Source organism: Alosa alosa, chromosome 2 (genome assembly GCF_017589495.1).
Source record: "Alosa alosa isolate M-15738 ecotype Scorff River chromosome 2, AALO_Geno_1.1, whole genome shotgun sequence".
Classification (NCBI taxonomy): Eukaryota; Metazoa; Chordata; class Actinopteri; order Clupeiformes; family Clupeidae; genus Alosa; species Alosa alosa.
This window is the reverse complement of record NC_063190.1, coordinates 12,220,864-12,232,796: the sequence shown is the minus strand read 5'-3', so window position 1 is coordinate 12,232,796 and position 11,933 is coordinate 12,220,864. Positions and strand designations below refer to the sequence as shown.

The following is an 11,933-nucleotide window of genomic DNA, read 5'->3' as shown; positions in this document are numbered from 1 at the left end:
AGTCAAAGCCCAGACCTCAATCCTATAGAAAATCGGTGGCTGGACTTAAAAAGGCTATTCACACCCGATCCCCTTCCAAACAGGCAGAGCTTGAGCAGTTTTGCAAAGAAAAATGGAGTAAAGCTACAGTATCCAGATGTGCAAGCCTAATTGAGACCTGTCCACGTAGACTCCATGCTTTAATTACGGCCAAAGGTGCATCTACTTAATGCTGACTAATACTTTGTAGAAACCTGCTTTCACTTTGGCATTAAAGAGGGGATTTTTGTCAATTATTGTAAAACAATAATATTTTACAAATTTCACGCCTATGTGAATGTAACCTTCGTTGTGTTGAACCGCGCGGATCAGCCCTGCACTTGCCCAGACTCGAACCCACAAACAGCAGGCGGAAGTCGAGCGTGCTAGCAATCGAGCTAAAAGCCCAGGCTGCTAGCTCTCTCACTAGCACGACTCTTAAGGCATTGGGAGGGAGGTTTACCAACGTACATACCGCACAGCTACGGACCAGCTGGCTACCGTTACACAAACATGATCAGAGCAGAGGCAGAGCCTATAGAAATTCACAATGTAACGTTAGTTACAGTAGGCTACAACGAAATCGTTGTGCATCAATGGCAATGCAACAAACTAGCCTAGATGAAACTATGAAGTTAAATAATTTAGATGTGTATATACATTACTATAGATCCGTGTCAGAAAGGTTGTGTGTGTGAATCCATGGCTTGGTAACTGATGTATTTCCAAAGGCAACCGATGCCCCAAGTATTTCAAAGTAGCCAGCCCAATGCTTCCTATCTCCTCTACGCAATTTTGTTATGGACGCCAAAGTGAACCAATAGCTCTGTCCCTGGATAGATAGATAGATAGATAGATAGATAGATAGATAGATAGATAGATAGATAGATAGATAGATAGATAGATAGATAGATAGATACTTTATTGATCCCCAGGGGAAATTCAAGGATAGGCCTAAGAGAGTACGATTACGACCATGCTGTTGTCTGAATTAACTATTATCCTCCATATTTCTCATATTTCTGTCTTTTTTCGCTGGGAAACAGTTCTACAATGGCAAGGGGTTAGACCTTTTTCTGCATTTATATTTCACCGCAGTTCAAAGTAGACAGAAAATCATTAATTTAGCCAGAAGGGAAATGTGTTTTTTTTTTCCCAGCATAATGAAAACTAATTATGCTGGTCTTCCTAAAAGCACACACTTTTTTGCTGTGAAGAAAAAACTCTTCAAATGAAAATGTCAAATTATCAAATGGCTGTTTTGCAAACATCTCAAGTTGATAATCTGTCTTATGAGAACAAATGTGCTTACATAAAAAAACCCTCTTGGAACAAATTTTCGGTAACTCTGTTGAAAACAATTCACCAGACATACATCAGGCAGAAATGCCACGCAGTCAGACTCTTCCTCCTTCCTTCTCTCTTGCTATAAACAGTGCTGTGGGCTCTAAAGTAAAAACACTGTGTGCTTCTCATTTTATGCACTGTTGACCATGGGTGGGTGCAGAGATGGCGAGCAAGCCGTAAGGGGGGCTTTATCGGGGTGGATGCTGAAGTTGTTGTTTCACTCTTATGCCTTACTCATTTATAACTGGTCCAAATTGGTTAACCCTTAAAGGTGTATCGTCACACTGGTGTGAAGGGAATGTTGGAAAATGAACGTTCTAAAAAATATCAGGGTTCATTCAGAGCCATATAAAGGTACCTTTATACGGCTCTGGGTTCATTGAATTTAACATAGAATTTTAGAACCTTTAATTGTTGCGGAACACAATCTTATCTTAGAATGTTCAAAAACCCACACCTTTAACCCTTAAAGGTGTACCGTCACACCGGTGTGATGGGAATGTTCTAAAGAATATCTGGGTTCATTGAATTCAACATAGAATTTTAGAACCTTCAATTGTTGTGGAACGAAATCTTATGTTAGAATGTTAAAAAAAAACCACTCCTTTAAGGGCAGAGCCTTATAGACCCTTTCAACAATAAAAACAAAAACAATGCTTGAACGTTCTATTTGGTTCCCAATCTACTTCCTCTGCATTGAGATAACATATGGAATGTTAAAACGGAAGCCTTGTGGGGCCAACTATGATGCTGATAATGGAACTCTCTTGAAAGGGTCTAGGGCTCTGTTTGGGCTGGAACGGCCAAGTAATTTACACCAGCATCAGCACCAGCAACTGCACCCACAGCAGCACATGGCTCATGCCTGAGCATCAGTAGGCTAGCTCAGGTTTGGTGCTGCTACTTTATCTGCTAGTTTAATTAGCAGAATGTCTCTGGCAGCAAACTAATGAACACAAAACAGTAATTGCTCAGCACAAGCATCTTTTCTTTTCCCAAACAAAAACAGCATGTTTTGTGCACTCTGTGCTTTGGTAAATGAGAAATGAGTGTCTCCATTTCGGGGGATACAGTAATATTTCATAAAGATGTATAATCCAATCAACTGAGTTTATATTTAATATGTATACAAAGTGTTCATGAAGATGGGACTGAATTAACTGACTGGTAGATTAATCAGTTAGTATTAGTAAATACATCAGCTAATGTTTACAATTCATACATTTCAGCAAACAGAAGTCATGAACTTAAGCAGTAGCATTAACATTAGGGGGTGCAGTTGCAGCCAGACTGACATATTCACCTTTAATTAGTGGTAATTAAGAAAACATCACATCACATAAGTAGTGTTATGACCCAACTCCTAAGCGTGCCTGTGTTGCTGTAGCAACCACCTAGTTTACCTTTGCTGTCACATTCATAAAATACACAGGATATGTTTTTCTGAAAAAGTTCTTGGTTTCCCGTTCATGTTTTCCCCTTAGTGATGGTTATTTCAAAAAAATATAAAATGCTTTCATCTGTGGAAGGGAATACTACAGCCAGAATATCACACTCTATGTGTCATAGCCAATCAACGCTGGCATCTATGTGCTTAACAAGGGCAAAAGTTCTTAAACCTATTCCAAGAAAAGCAGCATATTTCAACCATGCAGGAATCTAACGATATTTTGGAGGAATCATAGAAAAATAAATGTCATTGGATTTAGTACCAACACTGCTAAATGTAAACACACTGCTAAGGTAAACACAGTCATTTTTATCTTTAGAAATGAATACTCTCAGGAAGTTTTTAGACATACTCTCCAGCAAATATGAATGTCCAAGCCCTGGAAAACAACTATTTGCTGGGATGTTCAAGGTGTTCCCTGGTGTCCACAAGGATGATAGTTATCTGTGGGGGGAGGTAATTGCTCATTTAAGCCATAGACATCCCCATCAGGCCAAAATCCACTGGAGATTAAATCTGTCACTCACGGCCCCACCCATAATGAAATGATTGCCATGATGTGGCCAAGATGGACATGTGTCTCCCTCATCACGTCGTTCAGAAAGTCAGATGCTAAAATCCCCAAAGACATGCCAGACACACGAAGACAACAGTGACACAGGGTGATATTTTGACAGACTTGTGCCACTGTCATTTGTCAAGAGATATCAGTTAACTGTCTGACACTGTGTGCATGAAAAACTGCCATAATAAGTTGTTTGTAAAAAAATATATTTTAAATGTTCCAATGTCTGAGCATAATCACTCTTTTACCCTTTAAACTGTGTTTAAGCCTTCCTGGGATACAGCCCAGGTGGTGCTCTGACCCCTGCCCCTTTGGTAGGTTGTAGCTTTAGACCATACAAAACCATAAACATATAAAAACCACAATTATGCAATAATTCATTCATTAGTGCAAGGTTTTCAGTAGGTAGCCGTGTAGGTAAGATACATTTTTAATTGAATGACTGTTGGCAAGGGGGGTGCCCCCGTTTTTAGTTGGAGCACCTGCCGCCCATACTGGATGTGCTCAGCCTTGGTGTTTTGTTGTGAGAGTGTATGGGCTGAAAGCCTGCAGGCTCTATTAATTTATCAACTTGGCTCTCTTCTAATGTGCCCGCTGCACTGTATCAGCTGAGCCAGGTGTGCTGCTGGTCAGAGTGCAACTCTGCATCCTCAGCACAGTGGCCGCATTCATACAACATCCACCCACTCATGCACACACACACACGCACACACACACACACACACACACACACACACACACACACACACACACACACACACACACACATACATACAGACACACAAATGTGTGCACTCATTCATACACATGCACACACACACACACACACACACACACACACACGCACAAACACACACACACATACCCCACTCCACACCACACAACTGGATACAATGTAAACGTTACCTGGTAATGAATGTCTTGTGGCTACACTGAATGCTCTGATTAAATAAAGGTGACCTTTCATGGCTCTTCTTCTACACCTGCTGCGGAAATCACAGTTGTTCTTGTTAGCTGTGGGGTTTTTTACACCCTGTTTCCATTCCTCTTATCAATCAATCATACATTAATAAATCTGATATTGCCATATGCCATGTATTAATAGGGATTCATTTTCATTCTAGTACCCCCGAAGATCACAAGCTTGTCCAAAGACGTTGTGGTGAATGAGGGCTCCAATGTTAGCCTGGTCTGTTCTGCCACTGGAAAGCCAGATCCCACCGTCAGCTGGAAGATCATCTCCCCAGCAGGTAAGAGGATCATGTATTCTTATTCTTTTAGCTGTGATCAAATGAATGGCAATTATTTGTTTATGTCACATTTTCACTGCGCTTGAGAGACCTATCTTCCTTGGTAATTACAGTGATTGCAGTGATTGTGATCGCAGTCTCATTGATTTGCTGAATGTTTGCCAGCTGACAATCAGAATTAATTTGAAACTGATTTACATCAGTGAAGACATCATGGCACACTAAAACGTGAACCCCATTTTTGAGTGCTCTGGCTCACTGAAAAGAATGTGGCACATGTGGTAATAGTTTCACAACTGATCAGTTGTAAATGTTATAAATATTTATAACACAAAGAGGAAGAACAGACTGTCTGCGCTTTTACCTCAGTGCAGCCTGTTTGTACATACCTCGCCATGATTTTACGCGCATATTGCAAAACAAATACGCCTGAAGTGGGCGCAAAAGCGTTAGTACATCTGGCCCATAGTGTTTAGAGATGTCTGGTCTCAGGCTGTGCTTCTCTAACTTTGGCAACAGTTAACATGTGCGGTCTAAACGACTTCAAGGAAATGTCACACTGACTAGACATAGCTGATGTTATTTGAATGGATTTGTATCTTTGCCTGGTACTGTCTTTTTTTATTCCATGATTAGCAATTACCAACTCAGCCTAGCTCAAACAGCATCAGACACGTCATAAAGAAAGGAACCTTACCTTGAGACTCTTGAGATGTGATCTTTAACAAAGAATGTAGATGAAGGGAATGACAGTGGGCTATGACTAATACATGACTGACATTTATGTACTTCTTCCATTAACTTGAGACACAAAACTAGAGACATATAATAAGTGTTCTACTGTGCATGTGCATGGTCGAAATATGAATACAGTGTCTGGCACCATTTTTAACACTTTTTTTAAGTGCCTTTGGCATATTTTAGTCTACTTTAACATTTTGACCCAAAATTACTTTAAGGGCTAATTGAAGTCCAGCTGTTTGCATGCCTCAATTTGGTATGATTTAATGGTGAAGAAGCTACAGCTCTATGGTGACAAAGTACTAGCTGTGAGTGTAGTTCAAGGAAGTGCAAGGTTAATGTATGAACACCTGCATAAATTGTATATGCTTACACTAAGTGCAGTCAGCACAACGTATTGCAGCACCCTAAAAAGAAATAAGAACCGTATAGGTAATGAAAAAGCGGTGTGCAGGGCAGAGGTCCACTCCAGGTTATAGCCCAGACAAAAGTAATTACTTGTGCCATGGTCATGTTTAGATTTAATCACACCATTGAACCCTGCAAGGCTCTCCCAAACCCCCATTCTATATGCATTGCAGACAGGAACTGTTCATTATTGGGTCCGTTCAAACTGTACTAGGGACACAGCTGAACCATATAGTTCTGCATAAATGTAGTCATATGGAGTCCATCATCATCAAGTATTTCTCTCAAGGGGCTTATGTTTTCCGTGTGTTTGTTTGTTTGTTTGTGTATTTGTCAGTAAACAGGATTACAGCATCACCACCGGCCCAATTGTCTTGAGATTTGGGGGAATGGTGTAGCACGGGTCAAGGAAGAACCCATGAAGTGTGGAGTGTATCTGAGTCACCAGGTGTATCCGCGAATGCATTTATAACAAAATAGCATTCAGCAATTGCCTTGTGGGCAAGCTCGCTACATGCTATTTAGTTGTAAGTGCATATTCAGGTCTTACTCAAAACTGCACCGATTAATGTTGTTTTGGCCCTTAACGAAAGTTTACGCTCGTTATCATCCAAAAATAGTTCTAAGACCATAGCTGTCCTTTAATAAAGGAGCTCTATAGTTGCCCGCATCTGGCATTGTCGGCCAGGTCAGTATTGTACAGGGATTATGGTCAGGAAGTAAGTAAATATAGCCCACTGTGTATAGTCAACCTTGAAGTGGACTGTCACACAAAACATATCCAAAATAATTGTTGTTTCAAAATTGACTGAGAGCAATATTGGCCGTAACATGGATGTAGCCACTCAGTCTGTGTTAGCCACTCCCAGTTGTTGAAGGCTGATACAATCATTTCAAATTGAGTCCCTGGCCATCACCCATTCTGAAAGCTACACATTGACACAGATCCTGGTAGCGCTTTTGCAAGCCACAAAGAATGTAGTAAACCAGTATTAAAGCAATTTGACCATGCTAGGATACAGCCTCTGTTGGTTTTCTTTAAATGTATGTACCTGTAAGGCTGTAGAACATTTAGCCAGCCTACAGCAAGAAATGAGCTGCCTGCAGCACTATCAATAACTTGGCAAGCAATGACATTTAATCCGTGTCAAGATGGCCCTAAAAAAGTCCAGAGTGACCCTCTGAGCTAGTATGTCATTTGACTATGTAGACCCTTTCATTAAAAGGCCTGTTACTGTCGCAACTAAAGATGCCTAGGTCATGGGAAATGTTGATACTTGATTACTGAAGCGCAATACATCTCTTATCATAACTTAACTAACACACTTACGATGCTGAAGCATAATGCACTATTTTGTTTGTTGAGTTGAATGTAGTTTACATTAGTGTCGTTCCATTCCATCTATGGACTGTTCTGAATGGCAATAATCTACACTGATCATGCTATTGATTTGTTTATAATGTGGCAGCTCTCATAATAGAAAGAAAATAAAGTGTTCACAGTTATAGGGAAATGTTGCCCAACATGACTGTTCTGCATTCTGGGAATACTTGCAGAATGTCATTACCACATGAATTTGTACTGTAAATGACGTTGAAAAAAAGAAAGAAAATCTCTCATTTTGACTGATAACTTGACATTAATTTAGGTCATCAGTAAAAGTCAGTTAATTAATATTGCTGAAATGGAACATGATGATGGAATATGAATTCATATTTAATATGGATGTCTGGGTGTTGGCACTGGAGAGAACAGCTGGAAATAAGGGCTGTCTTGCACTCACTCATTGCTAATTGATGATCCATCAGCAGAGAATATGGTGGAATCTAATGAAAACATTTAGCCACCAAATTAGATCATAATGCTATGGCTCGGCTACTTATATTTCCAAGCCTTCTTTGGAGCAGCACAGGTATATTGTGTGCATATTGCCACAGGAATACTAATGACTATTGTTTGGAAATTGTCCATAAGGTAAAGATTTGAAAACTATCTGACTAGAATAACTCACACATGTAATGTGCTCACAGTGTACTGGTATGCTGTGTGTACCTCTTCACTCTTCATAGTTGTGTGCTTTGTTTTGACTTTAGCATTGTGGGAAATATGGTCTGGTCATGAACTATATGATGATCAATTTAATGGGCAAACTCTGATATAACCTTTTCAGCTCTAATGCATACGGTGTATACCTGTGCATCCTCACCAACCTATTAACCCTTAAAGGTGTAGGTTTTTGAACGTTCCAAGTTCCGCAACAATTGAAGGTTCTAAAATTCTATGTTGAATTCAATGAACCCAGATATTCTTTAGAACGTTCATTTCTCAACATTCCCGTCACACCAGTGTGACGGTACTCCTTTAAGGGTTAAAGAACAGTTCTCCCCATCTCCATGATGTCCTGTCTGCAGCCCTACACTCCCTCATTCTCTTACAAGGGGAATATGGGCTTTTGAATAGTACCTTTATCTTTGAATTGCTTGGATGCAGTTCAGGTTGCACAGTTTTAAACTTTATGTTTTTATGCTGTCTTACCCTGCCATGTCAATCTTTAAAAACTGTTCTATTCTGTTTAACGCATCATTACTTATACATATACAATACATATACTGTACCATGTATACATATAGATATCCTCCATAGCTAAATTAGGTTAGTAATGAGTGAAACGATTTCCACATCCCTCTATTCGTCAAGGACTCAAATCCTTTTGCTCATCTGATTGAACTCAGTAGTCAGACTATGACTTTACTCTCTATAGCAGTATTTGCTGATCAAAACACACATTATGAAGACAAGCTTTCTTTTTACATATTTCTGCTCACATTTTACAAATATTATTTAATTATCTCCTGTCCTTTAATGAAATGAAGCACAATTATGCAAGGATAGTTTTTTTGTAGCGCACCTTTGACAACAACCTGCCATGATTAAAGGCTGATGAGTCTTTAATTTCATAATTGCTCTATTATAATATCCACTGATTATCTCTTTACCTGTTTCAGTCTTTTTTTCCCTTCATGTAAAAATCCCTGCAGGCTAATTCCATGTGCTTACCCATCCACTCTCTGCTTAGTTAATACAAACACTTCTTCATAGTTGCTTTTGGCATTATTTACACATGAATTTGAGTGATACACACTCAATTAACCTTATCTTGTGTTGTCAAGGTAGCTCTTAGCTGTTGAAGGCACAGATGACAGTAAGCAAAACCTAAGCAATTTCTTTCACAAGCTAAGTGGCTGGAAGTAAATCAGTGTTATTCCTGAGTTTAATAAAATGACAAGTGTCAGAGAGAAGCTCTGCAGGGATGTATTGGACTAGCCTAGTCTTCCTTAGCATGCAATCTGAAGGGACCATCCATCTGCATGTTTTCATTCACAGAGAGTAAACTGTTAATTGCATGCAGGCAGCAACTGTGCCCTGAATGTTGCAGCCTAGTCCCGAGGATATCTATCAGGTCTGAGCTCTTGAATGTGGCTGCACGTCTAATTGTGTAGTCCAATCTGAATTGTGATTGGACACATCTGAGCATGGGAACGGCCATCCATGACAGAAATCATGTGGTGAGAAAATGCGAAGTTTCCAGCCCAGACAGACAGACAGTGGTGCAGTGTGAATTGAGAAGCCACTGTAGAATCTGCAGCCATGTTTTTCAAGGGGAGCCTTAAAGTGTAGGTGATTTGTGTGGAAGAAAGTGGACAAGGATTCAAACACAGTTTCCTAAACAGAATGCTGTCTTTTTCAGAGGTTGCAAGCAGTCCACATGACGCTTCACACAACAAGGAGGGGGGTGGGTGTGTGTGTCTGTGTGTGTGGGGGGATGTTGGCACAGTGTGCCAAATCTTTAACAAGGCTGCATTAATCATGGCCAACTCTGTGATCCCAACAGCTGGTGCCAACAAAGTGTATCCTGGAAATGCACAGGAAATACATTGAGCGTTGTCTCTGGCAATTAGAGTTAAGGATTATCATGACAATATATGGATTTGAATTAGAAGATTACTCACAGTGATGAAATACCCATGTTATCTGATTTCAGTCAACAGTATGTTTAACCCTGAAGCTCAGTGCAGACAGTTGTGGTTGAAGCCATCTTCTTCATCTTGAGAGAGAGAGAGAAAGAGAGAGAGCGAGTGGTTGACTGTAAAATAATAAATAATTACATTTCTTTTTGCTATTGTGTGTTATTGCATCACCGGTTTTGAATATGCAGGTATTTCTATATGCACCCATTATGGTGGCCCAACAGGTCACACTGTACTGCTTGGAGTTGCAAGACAAATTAGGAGAAGGTATAAGGCATATGGCATCGCACCACAGCCAAGTTTTCGCACAGGTCCTGGAGAGGGACGGCTCTGGACCACGTGTCCTCCTTGGTGTTGTAGTAACAGTAGCAGCTGCCGTGTCCTTCTCCTCCTCACGGTCCTTCTCTCACCAAGGTGTTTGCATCAGATCTAAGATCAGCAGTGCACACACTAACCTCTTGCCTTGGACACAAAGCAAGGCTGTTCTGTGTTCTGAACCATGGCGAGTCACAAACAGGCTGTGTTTGCACAGTCTGGCAATGACAGCTCTATAAACCACATCTTATCTCTTTCACAAGGTCAATACTCTGACAGACTGACAGAGCCTGACTTTGTATGATGCACAGGTTGTAATACACCTGTCTAGCAAATGTGTATTAAAATGTGTATTAGAAGCTGTAATTATGTGTTTATCGTCAATATATCGTTAACGCAATTTCCTATTACTGTGGAATACATGGATTTTGCAAAAATACCATGAAGTTAATAGATGGGAGCGGGATATACATGGGAAGGCATTTATTTTCTTCAGTCCTCTTTCGTACATTTGTACATGAGAAGGAGGAGGAGGTTTTGTGAGGTTGTGATTACACTTGTTGGCACTGCCTTGCACCATTATAACAGCCCAAAAGGAATTGTGCTACTTTATTTTTCATTAAAAAGCAACACACTAACCCATGTTAGCTTTTCTGCTTTTAATTATTTTCCCCCTTCCTGTGTGTTATGGTGTAATGTACACTTTTTATGTGTTTAAATAATGTGGTGGGGTAGCATTTGGTGAATCTGTTGTACTCTAATGGCTTTCATGTGCCCCAAAACACTGTGGTAACCAAAAGTAATCCCTACAGCAGCTATGCTATCTACAGTCCCAGTCCCAGTGTACACAAGCTGTCTCCATTTCCTTAAGGCTGCCTTGGCCGTTTTCAGTAATTTCATTGTTGTTGTTGTTGTTGTTGTTAGGCCTGAGAGAGGAAGGAATGGGAAGAAATGGAATGCAAGATAAATACATGGAGATGAGGATGAAATGTTAAATCATGACGGATGACATTTTATCTCTGGCCGCGCCGAGCTGTGCTCATGACATGGTGCAAGTCATTGATTACTACGTTCTGTAGCCTGATTGATAGTTGGCCTATTTAAAGGTGTTAGCGTCATCAGGAATTCTGAGCAGAAGCGTTTGGATTAGTAGATAAACAGCCCGTCAGTTTAAGCAAGGCCTTAAACACATACATACAGTACAAGCACAACTGTCTCTTACCGACTGCAGTTCAGATGATAGCACAATAGCAACAGCAAGAGCTGTCGGAAATGAAAGAATATGTCAGTTTATTCCGCCATGCATATTGCATATTTATTGATTTGCCGCACACTTTCTCAGAGCATCTGAGAGAGTAGGGAAGGTATACATTTCTTCATGCCGTATACTTCCACGGAACTGAATCCACAGCATTGGCATTTTGTGTGCCTTGCTCTTCAGTTAGAGCTATAGAAATGCTTCTTATTCATTTACGTTGCAGAGATGGTGATGTTTTTTTTTCATAACACCAGGGAGTCTTTCTGTATGAAGCCCCTTTGAGGCATCTTTTTGTCTGCAGCTTATTTCCAGGAGTAGTCAGACTGTGAAGATACTATAGTCCTGCTTTAAGACAAATTTTGCCTTAATTAATGAACTCAAAATTAATGTCTCAAAAACCTTGTCAAAAACCTTGTCATGTCAAAGCTCATTATATCTCTTGTAGGTTAACAAGCAACCAAAGCCATATGTATAAAGAGGAAGAATTCTGCCCATCTGCTTCATGAGAAGGAAACATGAAGCACCTCATGACATTTCACCATTTTACACCCA

At 40.2% G+C, this 11,933-nt stretch overlaps 1 protein-coding gene across 6 annotated transcripts in view; it reads left to right on the top strand.

The window, feature by feature from the left end:
• Positions 1-11,933, top strand: part of ntm (neurotrimin) — a 223,231-nt gene that overhangs the window by 196,223 nt on the left and 15,075 nt on the right. For all 6 annotated transcript variants that reach the window (XM_048237413.1, XM_048237411.1, XM_048237408.1 and 3 more), the window contains one exon: positions 4,505-4,630. In XM_048237413.1, the coding sequence (XP_048093370.1) occupies positions 4,505-4,630 (126 nt within the window). The remainder of the gene's footprint in view (positions 1-4,504; positions 4,631-11,933) is intronic.